At 28.6% G+C, this 15,485-nt stretch overlaps 2 protein-coding genes across 3 annotated transcripts in view; both read left to right on the top strand.

Annotated features, from left to right (window-relative positions):
* LOC135123336 (poly [ADP-ribose] polymerase tankyrase-like) overlaps positions 1 to 15,485 on the top strand; it is a 34,522-nt gene that overhangs the window by 11,414 nt on the left and 7,623 nt on the right. The gene's annotated exons all lie outside the window — the stretch shown is intronic.
* LOC135123335 (uncharacterized) lies at positions 4,069 to 10,815 on the top strand. 2 transcript variants are annotated; one of them, XM_064047887.1, is made up of 4 exons: positions 4,069 to 4,355; positions 4,407 to 4,549; positions 4,595 to 4,779; positions 9,535 to 10,815. In XM_064047887.1, exons 1-4 carry the CDS (start codon positions 4,257 to 4,259, stop codon positions 9,591 to 9,593), a joined length of 486 nt encoding a protein of 161 aa, XP_063903957.1. In that variant the 5' UTR covers positions 4,069 to 4,256; the 3' UTR covers positions 9,594 to 10,815. The 2 variants fall into 2 exon arrangements, with proteins under 2 accessions (XP_063903957.1, XP_063903955.1); XM_064047885.1 differs by lacking the exon at positions 9,535 to 10,815 and having other exon boundaries at positions 4,595 to 7,175.

Here is a 15,485-nt window from a genome sequence, read left to right as displayed (position 1 = left end):
TTTATTTTTTCAATTCTTCAAGTCCGCAATTTTTAAGTTTATTGATTTTTCAGTTTTATCATTTTTAGACGTTTCAATGTTACAGTTTTCTGATTTTTAAATTTTTCAAATTTTCGGTTTGAATAGATTTGTCCTTCTGTTGAACAATTAAAAAATGATTAATCGAGAAAATAAAGAATTAAAAATTGAGAATTTGAAAAATTTTATATCGAAAATCTGCAAAATTGTTGCTTTTTGTTGATTTTTTCAATTTCTCGATTTTTAATTATTTTGTGTTTTGCTGTTTCAGTGTTACAATGTTTCGATTTTTCAAAAGTTCAGTTTGAATAAATTTGTCCTTTTGTTGAACGAGAATTTGAAATTTTTCATATCAAAAATTGCAGAATCGTTTCGTTTTGTCGATGTTTCAATTTCTCGATTTTTAATCGTTGCAGTTTTCTGTTTTTTAAATTTTCCGTTTTTTCATTTTTGATGTTACAATTTTGCCTTTTTCCAATTGTCGACCTCTTAATTCTTCGATTTTGAGTTTCTTTATTTTTGCAGTTCTTCGATTTCTCAATTTTTAAATTGTTCGGTTTTTCAATGTTTCTTTTTCGATTTTTCAATTTTTAATTTTTTGATTTTTCAATTTTTCAGTTTTACAATTTTTCGATGTTTCAGTCAGTGTTAAAAGTTTCCGATTTTTTGATTTTTTAAAATTTCACTTTTAATAAGTTTGTCCTTTTGTTGAAGAATTAAAAAACGAAATATTGAGAAAATGAAAAATTAAGAATAAAAAACTTCCAAGTATGTAATTTCAAGTTGTTTCGTATCTTCGATTTTTTATTTTCTCAATTCTAGATTTTTAAATTTTTGTTTTTTTAATTGTTAATTTTTCGATTTTTCCGTGTTTCGATTTTACATTTTTCGATTTCTCGAATTTTTAGTTTTTCGATTTTCGTTATAATTTTTATTTTTCAGTAAAATTTTTGTATCTTTCGATTTTTTAATTTGTCGATATTTTAATTTTTCGATTTGCTATCTGTTGAATTTTATAATTTTTCGTTTTTTCGATTTTTCAATTCCTCGATTTTTAATTTATCACTTTTTCAGGATTCAATGTTACAAATTTTCGATTTTACAGTTTCTATCTTTTTCTCATTGTTACATTTTTTAATTGCTTTTTTCGTTATCCAATTTTCAGTTTGCCAATTTTTTCAATTTTTCGATATTTCAAGTTTGGTTTTTCAATTTTTGATTTACAATTTTTAATTTTTTCAAATTTTCCATTTTGTAACTGTTTTTTTTTTAATTTGGCGATTTTTAATTTTTCACTTTTTTCAAATAATTATTAGGGTCCTTATTATTCAATTGTACAATTCTTGGCTTTTCCATTATCCCATTTTTCAGTTTCTGTATTTTTTCAATTCTTCGATTTCTCAACTATTAAATTTTTCCATGTTTCGTTTTTACAATTTCTTAATTTTCCGGTTTTCATTTTAAAATTTTTGGGTTTTGAAATTTTTTTTTTGCATTTTTGATTATTTAATTTATAGAAATTTTTGTTTTTCGTTTTTTCAATTTCTCGATTTTTAATTAATCATGATTTTCAGATTTCTATATTACAATTTTTTAATTTTTCAATTGCTTTTCAATTATCCACTTGTTTAATTTATCATTTTTTTATTTTTCGATTTTTCAATTTTAAAATTTTTCGATATACATATCAAGTTTCATTTTGTTAGTTTTTGATTCTCATTTTTTCGGTTTTTTCAGTTTTTCTTTATTTGTTCAATTCTTCAACTTCTCAATTTTTAAGTTTTTTGATTTTTCAATTTTATAATTTTTAAACGTTTCAATGTTACATTTTTCTGATTTTTAAATTTTTCAAAATTTTGGTTTGAATAAATTTGTCCTTTTGTTGAACAATTAAAAAATGAAAAATCGAGAAAATAAAGAATTAAAAATTGATCATTTGAAAAATTTTACATCGAAAAACTGCAAAATCTTTTTGTTGATTTTTTCAATTTCTCGATATTTATTTTGTAAGATTTTTTGGGCTTCAATGTTATAATTTTTAGACTTGACAGTTTCTCGTTTTTTCAATTTTTCCATTTTAAGATATTTTAATTTTTTGATTTTCCAATTGTTGATTTTTTCGTTATCCGATTTTTTAATTTCGCTATTTTTTCAACGTTTCGGTATTTCAATTTTTTAATTTTACAGTTTTTCGATGTTTATTTTGACATTTTTAGATTTTTCAATTTAAATTTTTTGCATTTTCAAGTTTGGTTTTTCAATTTTTGATTTTCAATTTTTGATTTTTTCAATTTTTCCATTTTTTTTTTTTCAAATTTACGATTTTGTAATCGTTTCATTTTTAAATTTGCCGATTTTTTATTTTTCACTTTTTTCATATAATTATTCGGATTTTTATTATTCAATTGTACAATTCTTGTCTTTTCCATTATCCGATTTTTCAGTTTCTGTATTTTTTCAATTCTTCGATTTCTCAACTTTCAAATTTTTGGGTTTTTCCATGTTTCGTTTTTACAATTCCTTCATTTTTTAGTTTTCCGGCTTTCATTTTAAAATTGTTGAATTTTGAAATTATTTTTTTTTTGTATTTTTGATTATTTAATTTGTAGAAGTTTTTGTTTTTTGTTTTTTCAATTTTTCACTTTCTCGATTTTTAATTAATCAGGGTTTTCAGGTTTCTATATTACAGTTTTTCGATTTTTCAATTGTTTTTTCAATTATCCATTTGTTTAATTTCTCAATTTTTTCATTTTCGAGTTTTCAGTTTTAAAATTTTTCGATATATCAAGTTTCATTTTTCCATTTTTGATTCTCATTTTTTCGGCTTTTTCAGTTTTTCTTTATTTTTTCAATTTTTAAGTTTATTGATTTTTCAGTTTTATAATTTTTAGACATTTCAATGTTACGATTTTCTGATTTTTAAAATTTACAAAATTTTGGTTTGAATAAATTTGTCCTTTTGTTGAACAATTAAAAAATGAGAAATCGAGAAAATAAACAATTAAAAATTGAGAATTTGAAAAATTTTACATCAAAAAACTGCAAAATCTTTTTGTTGACTTTTTCAATTTCTCGATTTTTATTTCGTCAGTTTTTTCAGGTTTCAATGTTATAATTTTTAGACTCGACAGTTTCTCGTTTTTTCGATTTTTCCATTTTAAGATATTTTTATTTTCTGATTTTCCAATTGCTGATTTTTTCGTTATCCGATTTTTGAATTTCGCTATTTTTCAGCATTTCGGTATTTCAATTTTTTAATTTTACAGTTTTTCGATGTTTATTTTGACATTTTTGGATTTTTGTATTTTCAAGTTTGGTTTTTCAATTTTTGATTTTCAATTATTCATTTTTTCAATTTTTCCATTTTTAATTTTTTTTTCAAATTTACGATTTTGCAATTGTTTCATTTTTAAAATTGCCGATTTTTTATTTTTCACTTTTTTCAAATAATTATTGTATTTTGGATTATTTAATTTATAGAAATTTTTGTTTTTCGATATATCAAGTTTCATTTTTCAAATTTTGATTCTGAATTTTTCGGTCTTTTCAGTTTTTCTTTATTTTTCAATTCTTCAACTTCTCAATTTTTAAATTTTTTGATTTTTCAATTTTATAATTTTTGGACGTTTCAATGTTAGTTTTCTGATTTTTAAATTTTTCAAAATTTCGGTTTGAATAAATTTGTCCTTTTGTTGAACAATTGAAAAATGAAAAATCGAGAATTTGAAATTTTATATCAAAAAATTGCTGAATTATTTCGTATAAAAGTTTAAAACTCAAATAATTGAAAAATCGTAAAATGGAAAATTGGAAAATCTGTAAAATTAACATACAATATAAAAACAAATCGTATGGTTTTCCTTAGATCTATGATATTGGAAATGAACACTTGAATACGCAGGATGAATAATATTTGAATTTCGCGATAGTTTGAAAGTGTTTTGTTGTGATTGGTCGGCACGCGTGTATGCTTTCGTTACTGGTATACTGTGCTTCTACAATGCATTGAATCAAATTTTTGGGTTGGCAATACTGAATTATTGACAGCAGTGTTCTATATTGTTGTTTGTTGTTTATACAGAGTTTCGATTCGATTCAATTTCACAATATTTACAAAAATCAACACGAACTTGATGATTTTTTCAGTTGAACACCCTATATAAACAGTCCTTGCCATCACAAGGTACCAAAAATAAAAATCAAGTGACATTTTCTGGTAAAACTCAGGACACTCAAAAATGTCCTCTTCAGACTCGGAGGACAATTACAACTTCTACGACTACTGTGAAAGGCGATTTTATTTTCGGCGACACCGGAACGGAGCAGGACCCCCATTGGTAACAAACCGACACTGATTGGTGATTCCACATAACCTCAATTTCCCCCAGATTAAAAAAAAATCCCGTATAATCTCCGCCGTCGTCCAAAACCAAGTGGAAGCCCTCAGCGAACTCCTCGATTCCCCCAGATGGTATAACGTTCGAGACGTAAATGGCAATGGTTTACTGCACATAGCAATTCATCAAGACAAGTACGTCGACATAACATTGATAAACATCTAAATGAACGTTTTTAGTATCGAAGTTTTCGACTATTTGTTGTCAATTCCGGATTTTCCTCTCGACTCCAAGAACAAAAAAGGCCAATCGGCGTTGATTATTGCACTGCATGATCATTCATACCGACAGGCGTGGATGTTGGAGCATTTTGCATACGAACTAGTCAAAAAAGGCGCCAGAATCGATGAAGATGATTACGAAGGTGACAGTCCATTTTACACCGCGTTTTTAAATTATTATTACAGGACAGCGAAGCTTCTTATAGAACGCGGGATTAAGATTAATGTTACGAACTTACATCATGAGACCCCTCTTGACTTAGCCATGTACGAAAAAGAAACTGAACTAGCAATGACTCTGTTGGTGTATGGGGCGGAACCTTCAGTCTCTAATTTTGAACAATCTGTTTTACTTGATAACACTTTTGAAGTACAAGAAACTCTGTTTTTGTACATTTATGATCAGTATTCGGACGTGGAGTTGGGACTGCATGTTTTATTAAAACTTGCTGATGCAAAGTCTCCACTGTTCTACCTGATTATGGAATACCCTGTTAAAATAACAGTTGAGCGTGAGTTTTTATCTCTCTGTTTTTGGATATTGGGTTCCATGAATATTGATTGTCTGCATTTCTTCATTAAAAAATTTGGCCACTATATAAATGAGTTATTTGCGGAAAGTACGTTTTCTGATGCAGATAAAGATTGTAATATTAAATATCACAAACCTATTTGTTTAGAAAACTTAAATGTGATGATCAACAGTGACTTAAAACAGACTTTGATTACTTTAATTAGTAATCTGAATAGTACAGTCATATTTCATGATTTAATGGAACTTGAATGTGACAAAATAACCATAACTCAATTGTACTGTTATTTATTAAGTTATGGTTTGAATATTGGAGAGTCAGATTTGCAAATGATATATAAAAAGTTTGGTTATTGCGAATTGTTCAAAATTCTTTTGCACATGGACGTACAGATGGGAATAAGGGAAAGTGACTGCAAAAATGTCATTCCCGTTTTCGTGTATGACATTAGTATGAATTTGAACCGTTTTTTCCAAAATGGGGGTCATTATAATAGGGATAGTATTAAAGAATTGCGACATTATTTCGTCCATCCTAAATTAAATGAAATTTGTTACAACCGTGATTGTTCAGTACAAGATTCTCCAGAAATACCCTTATTAGTCGAGCTAGCGCGAAATGTTTTTAGGGAGTTTTTTATCAAAAAGTTTAAAATTAAAACGTGCAAAGAGTTTTACTCGAAACTGAACGCTTTGGCAATCAGTAATATACACAAAAAAATAATTACGTATGAAACGAGATTGTATTAAGGATTTTTGTATAATTAGTAATTATGTATCTATATTCCCAGTTTTTCCGGATTGAAATAAAATCTTGCAATTATTACGTGTTAAAAGTGATTTGAGAATCGAGTAACAGCTGCTACAATATTACAATGACGCCACAAGTGGCGCTAGTGTAGTCAGGGAACATAGAGAAGCGTCACAGCGAGTTATGTTGGTAACAGTGTTTGTTTCTAACTAGGAAAAAAATTAACTACAATAGAAAAAATGTCATAATATTTTTAACGACGCGTTTAGGTGACAATTACAGTTCGTCGTCTGAGAACTTGTTTGATCTACAGACCAGAGCGCAGGTTTCGATTTTTCAACTTCACTTTTTTGATTTTTCGATTTCTCAATTTTTTAATTTCTCAGTTTTTGGACGTTTCAGTTTTGGAATTTTTCGATATTTCGACTTCACTTTTTGGATTTTTCGATTTCTCAATTTTTCGATTCTTTAGGTTCTTGTAACATCGAAAAAACGAAACACTGAAAACCGAGACATTTGAAAGTTGAGAAATCGAAGAATTGAAAATATAGAGGAACTGAAAAATCGGATAATGGAAAAGCCAAGAATTGTACAATTGAATAATAAAAACCCTAAAAATTATTTGAAAAAAGTGAAAAATTAAATTCGGCAAATCTAAAAATGAAACAGTTACAAAATTGTAAATTTGAAAAACCAAACTTGAAATATCGAAAAATTGAAAAAATTGTCAAACTGAAAATTGGGTAACGAAAAAAGCAATTAAAAAATGGAACAACTGAGAAAAAGATAGAAATTGTAAAATCGAAAATTTGTAACATTGAAACCTGAAAAAGTGATAAATTAAAAAAATCGAGGAATTGAAAAATCGAAAAAACGAAAAATTGTAAAATTCAACAGACAGAAAATCGAAAAATTAAAATATGTACAAATTAAAAAATCGAAAAATACAAACATTTTAATGAAAAATAAAAATCACAATGAAAATAGAGAATAAACAATTAAAAAAACGAAAAATTTAAAAATCTCGAATTGAGAAAATAAAAAATCGAAGAAAACGAAACAACTTGGAATTACATACTTGGAAGTACTTTATTTTTAATTTTTCATTTTCTCAATTTTTCGTTCTTTAATTTTTCAACGAAAGGGCAAACTTATTAAAAGTGAAATTTTAAAAAATGAAAAAATCGGATAATTGTAAACCTGAAAAATTGAAAAATCAAAAAATTAAAAACTGAAAAATCCTAAAAGAAACATTAAAAAACCGAACAATTTAATTTTTGGATTTTACAATTTCTGAATTTTTCAATTTCTCGGTTTTCAGTTTTTCTCTTCAATTTTACGATTTTTAAATATTTCGATTTTTCAATTTTTGACTTTTATAAACTCCTTATTTGTCAGGTTGTTTGGTTTTTCAATTCTTCTATTTTTTCAGGTTTCGATATTTCGACTTCACTTTTTGGATTTTTCGATTCTTTAGGTTCTCAGTTTTGGGATTTTTCAGTTTTTCGATATTTCAGTTTTGGGATTTTTCAATATTTCTGTTCTTCGACTTTCCATTTTTGACTTCTGGATTTTTCGATGTGTTGACTTTTTACTTTTTCAATATTTAAAATTTTAGATTTTTCGATTTCTCGATTTTTCATTTCAGTTCTTCGATATTTCCGTTTTTCATGTTTTCGAATTTTTCAAATGTGTTGATTTCTTAATCTATCGATTTTTCGATTTCCTGTTTTAGATTTTCTGTTATTCACTTGTCGTTTTTTCAAATTTTCGATTTTTCAATTTTTCAAATTTGGCATTTATAAACTGCCAAGTTTTCGATTTTACAATTAATCGATGTTTTGATTTTCCCATTTCTTTACTTTCGAGGGTTTCGATATTCCTGTTCTTCAATTCTTTAATTTTACGATTTCTCATTTTTTAGTTTTTTCAAGGTTTCGATTTTTCGACTTCACTTTTTGGATTTTTCGATTGCTCAATTTTTCGACTTTATAGGTTCTCAGTTTTTGGATATTTCAGTTTTCGGATTTTTCAGGTTATTAGATTCTCAGTTTATCTTTCATTTTTCAGTTTTTCCATATCTCAGTTTTGTTTCAATATTTCCATTCTTCGACATTTCGATTTTTGACTCCTGGATTTTTCGATGTGTCGATTATTTTACTTTTTAGATTTTTCAATTTTTCGATTTTAAATTTTGTATTTTTTAATTTTTAAAATTTTAGATTTTTCGATTTCTCGATTTTTCAGTTCAGTTCTTCGATATTTGAATTTTTCAAATGTTTCGATTTCTTAATCTCTTGATTTTTCGACTTCCCGGTTTTAGATTTTCTGTTTTTCAATTGTCATTTTGTCAAATTTTCGATTTTTTAATTTTTCAAATTTGACTTTCATAAACTCTCAATTTTTCGATTTTTCGATTAATCAGTGTTTCGATTTTCCTGTTCTTCAATTCTTTAATTTTTTTATTTTCAGGTTTTTGGTTTTTCAATTTTTCGATTTTTTAAGGTTTCTATTTTTCGACTTCACTTTTTTGATTTTTGATTTTTCAGTTTTAGGATTTTTCTGTTTTAGGATTTTTCAGTTTTAGGATTTTTCAATATTTCAATTCTTCGGCCCTTCTATTTTTGACTTCTGGATTTTTTGGTGTGTCTACCTTTTGACTTTTTCGATTTTTCAATTTTTGGATTTTTAAGTTTTAGATTTTTCAATCTTTTGATATTTTAATTTTTCAATATTTCTTAATCTTTCGATTTTTCGACTTCCTGGTTTTAGATGTTCTGTTTTTCAATTTTTCGATTTGTTAATTTTTCATTCCCGATTTATCGAGATTTGATTGTTCAGGTTTTCGATTTATCAGTTTTTCAATTTTTTATTTTGGCCTATTTCGGTTTCTTAGTTTTTCCAGTTTTCCATTTTTTCGTTTTTTGATTTTTCCGCTTTTCCTAGTTTTTCAACTTTTAACTTTTTGTTTGTCGATTTCTCTATTTTTCGATTTTTCGACTTCATGACTTTTCGATTTCTCGTTCTTTTGATCTTTTAATTTCTCAATTTTTCGAATTTTTAACTTTTCGATTTTGGCCTATTTCGGTTTCTCATTTGTTCGACTTTTCGACCCACGATTTCCTGATCTTTTGATTTCTCGGTTTTTCGATTTTCCAGTTTTTCGATTTTTCGTTATTCTGTTTTTAAATTTTAGATTTTTGAATTTTACATGTTTGCGATTTTCTGATGTTTCAGTTTTACGATTTTTCAAGGTTTCGATTTTTCGTTTATTAGATTTCTCGATTTTCGAATTTTCGATTATTTTAATTTTTCATTTTTTTTCTCACTGTTAATATCATACAGTGTATCGAAAACAACCACAAAAATCGTCACTAAAAACATTTAAAAATTCATACAAAATAGAACACAGTGTTTCCAAAACATTTTCCCGAAAAAAATCCATTGGATTATTACGATTTCAACAATATTCTTAGTTTTAAGACGTTTTGCTAGTATAAAACACAAATAAAGAATTAATTCTTAGTTAAACAAAATATGTAAAATGATCTAAATATGTACCAAAAATATTTACTTAGTCGTTATAAAAACTGACCAAACAATATATTCCCGCAGAAAATATAGTCCAAACGAACCAAATCGCTTCTGAACGCTTAGAGTCGACATTGGCCTGAGCGCGCTCTGGTCTGTACATCAAACAAGTTCTCAGGCGACGAGCTGTAGTGAAACAAGTTTTTTATTGGCATCGACTGTTTAAATTTGGCGCTTGTCTTTGGCGGTTGAGGACTCCAATGTCAATAAGGGTGGTTTTGCAAAATCAGCGTAGTGGTTGACATATTGATAATGGTAGCCAAACTTTGCAACCCACAATACAAGAATCCCTGACCACAGGCCAGACACCGATGTTGACTGTTTTGGAAAAAAAATCAAAATTGTATTTTACAATTTAACTTGAAATGTTATCATCTTAGAATTCTTTTTTATTTAATTATAATCGTTATTTAACTACTTTTATCTTCATATTCAGGTATAGTTTAGTAAGAATTAATTTACTTTTGTTTGTTTTCTAAATTGGTGTTTAGGTGTCTTAGTTGGAATGTTTTTAACTTTTTCCAGTGTGTTAGTGTATTGGCATATACTATTTTGTAAGAGGGTTTTCCCGTTTTTTAATAAATTAGAAATTAAAATTATACCGAACAAATGTTCTTTAAATTTTAGAAAATAACATATTCCTGCATGTGTGATTTATGAATCCCCGTGTTGAGTTTTTACCCTTAGCATCCAGATTTTTGGAAAAAAATCAACATCATCAATTTTTAATTCTTTATTTTCTTGATTTTTCATTTTTTAATTGTTCAACAAAAGCATAAATTCTAAAATGAAAACCAGAAAACTAAAAAATTAAGGAATTGTAAAAACGAAACATGGAAAAATGAAAAAATTGTAATATCGAAAAAACGAAACACTGAAAACCGAGAAATTTGAAAGTTGAGAAATTGAAGAATTGAAAAAATACAGGAAGTGAAAAATCGGATAATGGAAAAGCCAAGAATTATACAATTGAATAATAAAAACCCTAAAAATTATTTGAAAAAAGTGAAAAATTAAATTCGGCAAATTTAAAAATAAAACAGTTACAAACTTGTAAATTTGAAAAAAAAATTAAAAATGGAAAACTTGAAAAAATGAAAAATTGAAAAACCAAACTTGAAATATCGAAAAATTGAAAAAATTGTCAAACTGAAAATTGGGTAACGCAAAAAGCAATTAAAAAATGGAATAACTGAGAAAAATATAGAAACTGTAAAATCGAAATTTTGTATCATTGAAACCTGAAAAAAGTGATAAATTAAAAATTGAGGAATTGAAAAATCGAAGAAACGAAAAATTGTAAAATTCAACAGACAGAAAATCGAAAGATTAAAATATCTACAAATTAAAAATCGAAAAATACAAAAATTTTACTGAAAAATAAAAATCACAATGAAAATCGATAAACTAAAAATTCGATAAATCGAAAAATGTAAAAACGAAACACGGAAAAATCGAAAAATTAACAATTCAGAAAAACAAAAATTTTAAAATCTCGAATTGAGAAAATAAAAAATCGAAGAAACGAAACAACTTGGAATCACACAGTTGGAAGTACTTTATTTTTAATTTTTCGTTTTTTAATTTTTCAACAAAAGGACAAACTTATTAAAAGTGGAATTTTAAAAAATCAAAAAAATCGGAAAATTGTAACACTGAACCCTCGAAAAATTGTAAAACTGAAAAATGGAAAAATAAAAAAATTAAAAACTGAAAAATCAAAGAATTTAAAAATTGAGAAATGGAAGAACTGCAAAAATAAAGAAACTCAAAATCGAATAATTAAGGGATCAACAATTGGAAAAGGAAAAATTGTAACCTTAAAAATGAAAAAACTGAAATTTTAAAAAACGAAACTTGAAACACCGAGAAATTTAAAAATTGTAATCTTTAAACTTGAGAAACTGAAAACTTCGATAATTTTTTTAATAAAAAGAAAAAGAAATTTTCTAGAACTAGAAATATCGACAAATTCTAAAATTCAAAAGTTGAAGAATCGAAAAGTTAAAATATCTAGACACTAAAAAATCGAAAAATACAAAAAATTTAAATTGAAAAATCCAAGAATGGCAAAATAAACATCGAAAAACTGTAAAATTAAAAAATCGAAAACTGAAAAATTGAAAAAAACGAAACATTGAACAATAAAAAAATTGAAATACCGAAATGTTGAAAAAATAGCGAAATTAAAAAATCGGATAACGAAAAAATCAACAATTGGAAAATCAAAAAATAAAAATATCTTAAAATGGAAAAATTGTTACTAAAATACTTTAAAAGCCCAACAGTGCGATTAAACACTCCCATTCCTGAGACCAGGCTCCCATACTCGCAAAGGACTAAGCAGCCTGATTCATGATAAACATTCACATGAACAATGAAAATGAGAGAAAAAACTACATTTGAGTGCAGACCCATCATTTTGCTTCCTCCACGCCATCCCGTGCGTTTATTTCGGCCAGTCTCCTGAATTTTGATATCGCAATAAGTATAAACGAAATATATATACGATTAAAAGCTAAGTAAGGTGACCTCGGAAACGCTCGGAGTACTTACCCCCGACAAATTTTCAAATTCACACTAGGAACTGCATTCGAAAATTAAACAAATTAAGAATAATTCATTCAATAACGCAGGCCTTGACCCGTGCGTTCACACTCATAGCGGAATTTTTAACCCTCGTTGACCCTGTTTCTAATTTCATAAGACAGCGATTGTTTAAACAAAAATGAGTGGAATTAGTGTAATATCAGCTTATTAAAAGTTGAAAATCACAAATTTAATAAAAACAAAGAAAAAAATCTGAAGCAAAGTAACTGGATGTAAATACACAAGTTATTACGGACGTGTAGCGACAAATTTAAATTTATGTCAGTCAAAAAGAGAACAAAATTTTAATAAAATAACTCAATGCAGATGGTGGCTCTCGAGCTGTATCAATTTCTTTTTAAAGCACAGCAAAATTACCCATGGGGGCGTTGTAGCACGAGCGGAGTTTGGGGCTCCTGGTTGTGGCTGTTCTCCTACTCACGTCAGTCGCTCTCCTCAATCGGCAAGCACATGCCACCCAGCACCACTCTATCTGATATCCGTCTTTTGTGCAGATGGTGCGACCGCCAGCTCGACAAGGAACCGCGCACTCCGCTTCCGCAACGTCTTTCTGTGTTATTTACTTCAATTCCATTTCTATGACTGAGTGTTAAAGTTTCAAAAAGAGCAATAACCACCATTTAAATTCGCCATATATTCTCGTGAACTTTTAAACAGCAAAGAATTATCACCTGAGACCAAGTCCTTATGATCCTTTTTCGTTCTTTTTTCATGTTTCGTCCTTTTTCGTCCTTATTATCCTTTTTCGTCCTTAATATCATTTTTCTTCCTTTTTCGTCCTTTATCGTCTTTTTCGTCCTTTCTCGTCCTTATCCATTTTCGTCATTTTTCGTCCTTTCCCGTCCTTTTTCGTCATTTTTGGTCCTTATTATCCTTTCTCGTCCTTTTTCGTAATAATGATTCTTTTTCGTCATTTTTCGTTCATTTGTCGTCATTTTTCGTCATTTCTCGTCCTTTTCGTCTTTTTTCGTCCTTTTTCGTCCTTTTCGTCCTGTATCGTCCTTTTCGTCCTGTATCGTTCTTTTCGTCCTGTCTCGTCCTTTTCGTCCTCTATCGTCCTTTTCGTCCTGTATCGTCCTTTTCGTCCTGTATCGTCATTTTCGTCCTGTATCGTCCTTTTCGTCCTGTATCGTCCTTTTCGTCCTGTATCGTCCTTTTCGTCCTTTTTCGTCCCTCTCGTCCTTTTTCGTCCTTATTACCCTTTTTCGCCCTTCTCGTCCTTTTCGTCCTTATTATCTTCTTTCGTCCTTTGTCGTCCTTTTTCGTCCTCTTTCGTCCTTTTTCGTCCTCTTTCGTCCTTTTCGTCTTTTTCGTCTTTTTCATCCTCTTTCATCCTTTTTCGTCCCTTTTCGTCCTTATTATCATTTTTCGTCCTTTTCGTTCTTTTTACGTCCTTATTATCCTTTCCCATCCTTTTTCGTCCTTGTTCGTCTTTAGTCCTTTTTCGTTCATCTTCGTCCTTTTTCGTCGTAGTTTCTGTAGTCTTGACTAAAAAAGATTTAGAAGCGAAATTAAATCGTCTCACTGTCACACCTTGCGGCCAAAATTCTTCTTTAAAAAGCACATCTTTAAAGGCGAACAATACACCAACTCTAAATGATTGATAAGAACCTTTTACTGGAAGTTTTTCCACGGTAACGTCTTCTGATGAAAGTTTGTCACAAATGTAAGATTTAACAGCATCTATATCCGTTTCCTGACTCACTTTTCCAACATAATACCACGCTTTTTTGACATATGTGGACTTGAAGTTATTCCCAGCATCTGCGTTATATTGAGATGTACCAGTTATTGAAAATTGAGGTTTTTTCTTGTTCTTTGATCGACGTTTAGGTTCAACCCACGGATTCTCCTTTTCGGTATCTAAAAAGTGTCCATCTTCATCAGATGACCACAAAGTTTGCTCTGTTTGTTTTGTATCATCAGCTGATTTTTGTATACATTCGTTATCTTCTTTTTTTTTGGACGCTTTATCTACATTTCTTATAACTGGTATCTGTTTTTTCAATGACGGATCCGGTTTATTCAAATCCTCGTATTTAAACTTATTTGTATCAGCAGAATTGGGCTTTGATGGAAACTTTGAGGGAAAACTCGGAACATTGCCATTATTAGTTAATAGTCTTACCAAATCTTTGTTATTTTCCTTTAACTCGTATACTTCCTTACGTAACATTTCAATTTTTTGCAGCAAAGGTTGCATTGCTACATTGATTAACAGCAAGATGTTATCATTATCACTATTATTAATACTGGATGCATCAACTGGTTGGGGACTCAAGTAGTTGTTTTCGGTTTTGGACATGCCATCATCACTATCACAGCAAACGATCTGAGTTTCACTTATTATCTTGACATTTTTTAGAAGCTTGACACAAGTAGGGTGGCTAAGAGAACCACATCTAACACATCTAAGCCCTGTAATGGGGAGACTTTTGCACTTCTTATACGGTATTGTCGGGAGACCCGAAAACACGTCTTTACTCTGCGACATTCTGAGTATATTTTTTTCTTATTATCCTATTTCGTCCCGTTCGTCCTTTTTTGTTCTTTACGTCCTTATTTGTCCTTTTCATCCTTTTTCGTCGTTTTTCGTCCTTGTTCCTCCATCTCGTCCTTTTTCGTCCTTGTTATCCTTTTTCGTCTTATTATCCTTTTTCATCTTGTTCGTCCTTTTTCGTCCTATTGGTCCTTTTCAATCGCACGTTTTATTGCACCTTTAATAGAAGTAATGCCCTAAAGAGATCGCCTATCACGGTTACTTGCACCAACTTTAATATATTTGCGAAAGATTGTGACCTTAACTTCGATTCCTTAAAATCTATTCTAGATAAAGCTGTTGTCGAGTTTAGCAAAAAATAGTTGATATTTATCTAATTAGTTTATATTAGACACTTTTAATCTGCTCAATTACTTGTAAACATTTACTACTTGTTGGATGTTTCTATTATGTTTTTGTTGTGCTTTCAATTTTTTATGTTTTTTATGTTTTTGTGCACATCTGTACACTTATTTGTTTATTGTTTTTTATATATGTACTTTGCATTTTTTTCTTTTGCCTACTTGTGGCTTATGCTGTTTGGCAAATATATATCTATTATTATTATTATTATTATCCCGTTTCGTCTTTTTCGTCCTTATTATCCTTTTTGGTCCTTTTTTCGTCCTTTTTCGTTCTTATTTCGTGATTTTTCGTCCTTTTTTGTCCTTTTTCGTCGTTATGATTCTTTTTATCCTTTTTCGTCTTTTTCGTCCTTATTATACTTTTTATCCTTTTTCGTCCTTCCTGGTCCTTTTCGTCCTTCTTCGTCCTTTTTCATCCCTCTCGTCCTTTTTCGTCCGTATTATCCTTTTTCGTCTTTTTC

This window comes from Zophobas morio, unplaced genomic scaffold (genome assembly GCF_036711695.1).
Source record: "Zophobas morio isolate AGI-343-1 ecotype UQ-CSIRO unplaced genomic scaffold, CSIRO_AGI_Zmor_V1 ptg000006l, whole genome shotgun sequence".
NCBI lineage: Eukaryota > Metazoa > Arthropoda > Insecta > Coleoptera > Tenebrionidae > Zophobas > Zophobas morio.
The sequence above is the reverse complement of the archived record's forward strand: the minus strand, read 5'-3'. Positions and strand labels throughout refer to the sequence as shown.

Bases quoted from the DNA above. Each gene is read 5' to 3' on its own strand.
- LOC135123335 (XM_064047885.1), top strand. From the start codon at position 4,257: ATGTCCTCTTCAGACTCGGAGGACAATTACAACTTCTACGACTACTGT. The intron at 4,356-4,406 runs GTAACAAACCGA...AATTTCCCCCAG, and splicing joins ACGGAGCAGGACCCCCATTG to ATTAAAAAAAAATCCCGTAT. The intron at 4,550-4,594 runs GTACGTCGACAT...GAACGTTTTTAG, and splicing joins ATAGCAATTCATCAAGACAA to TATCGAAGTTTTCGACTATT.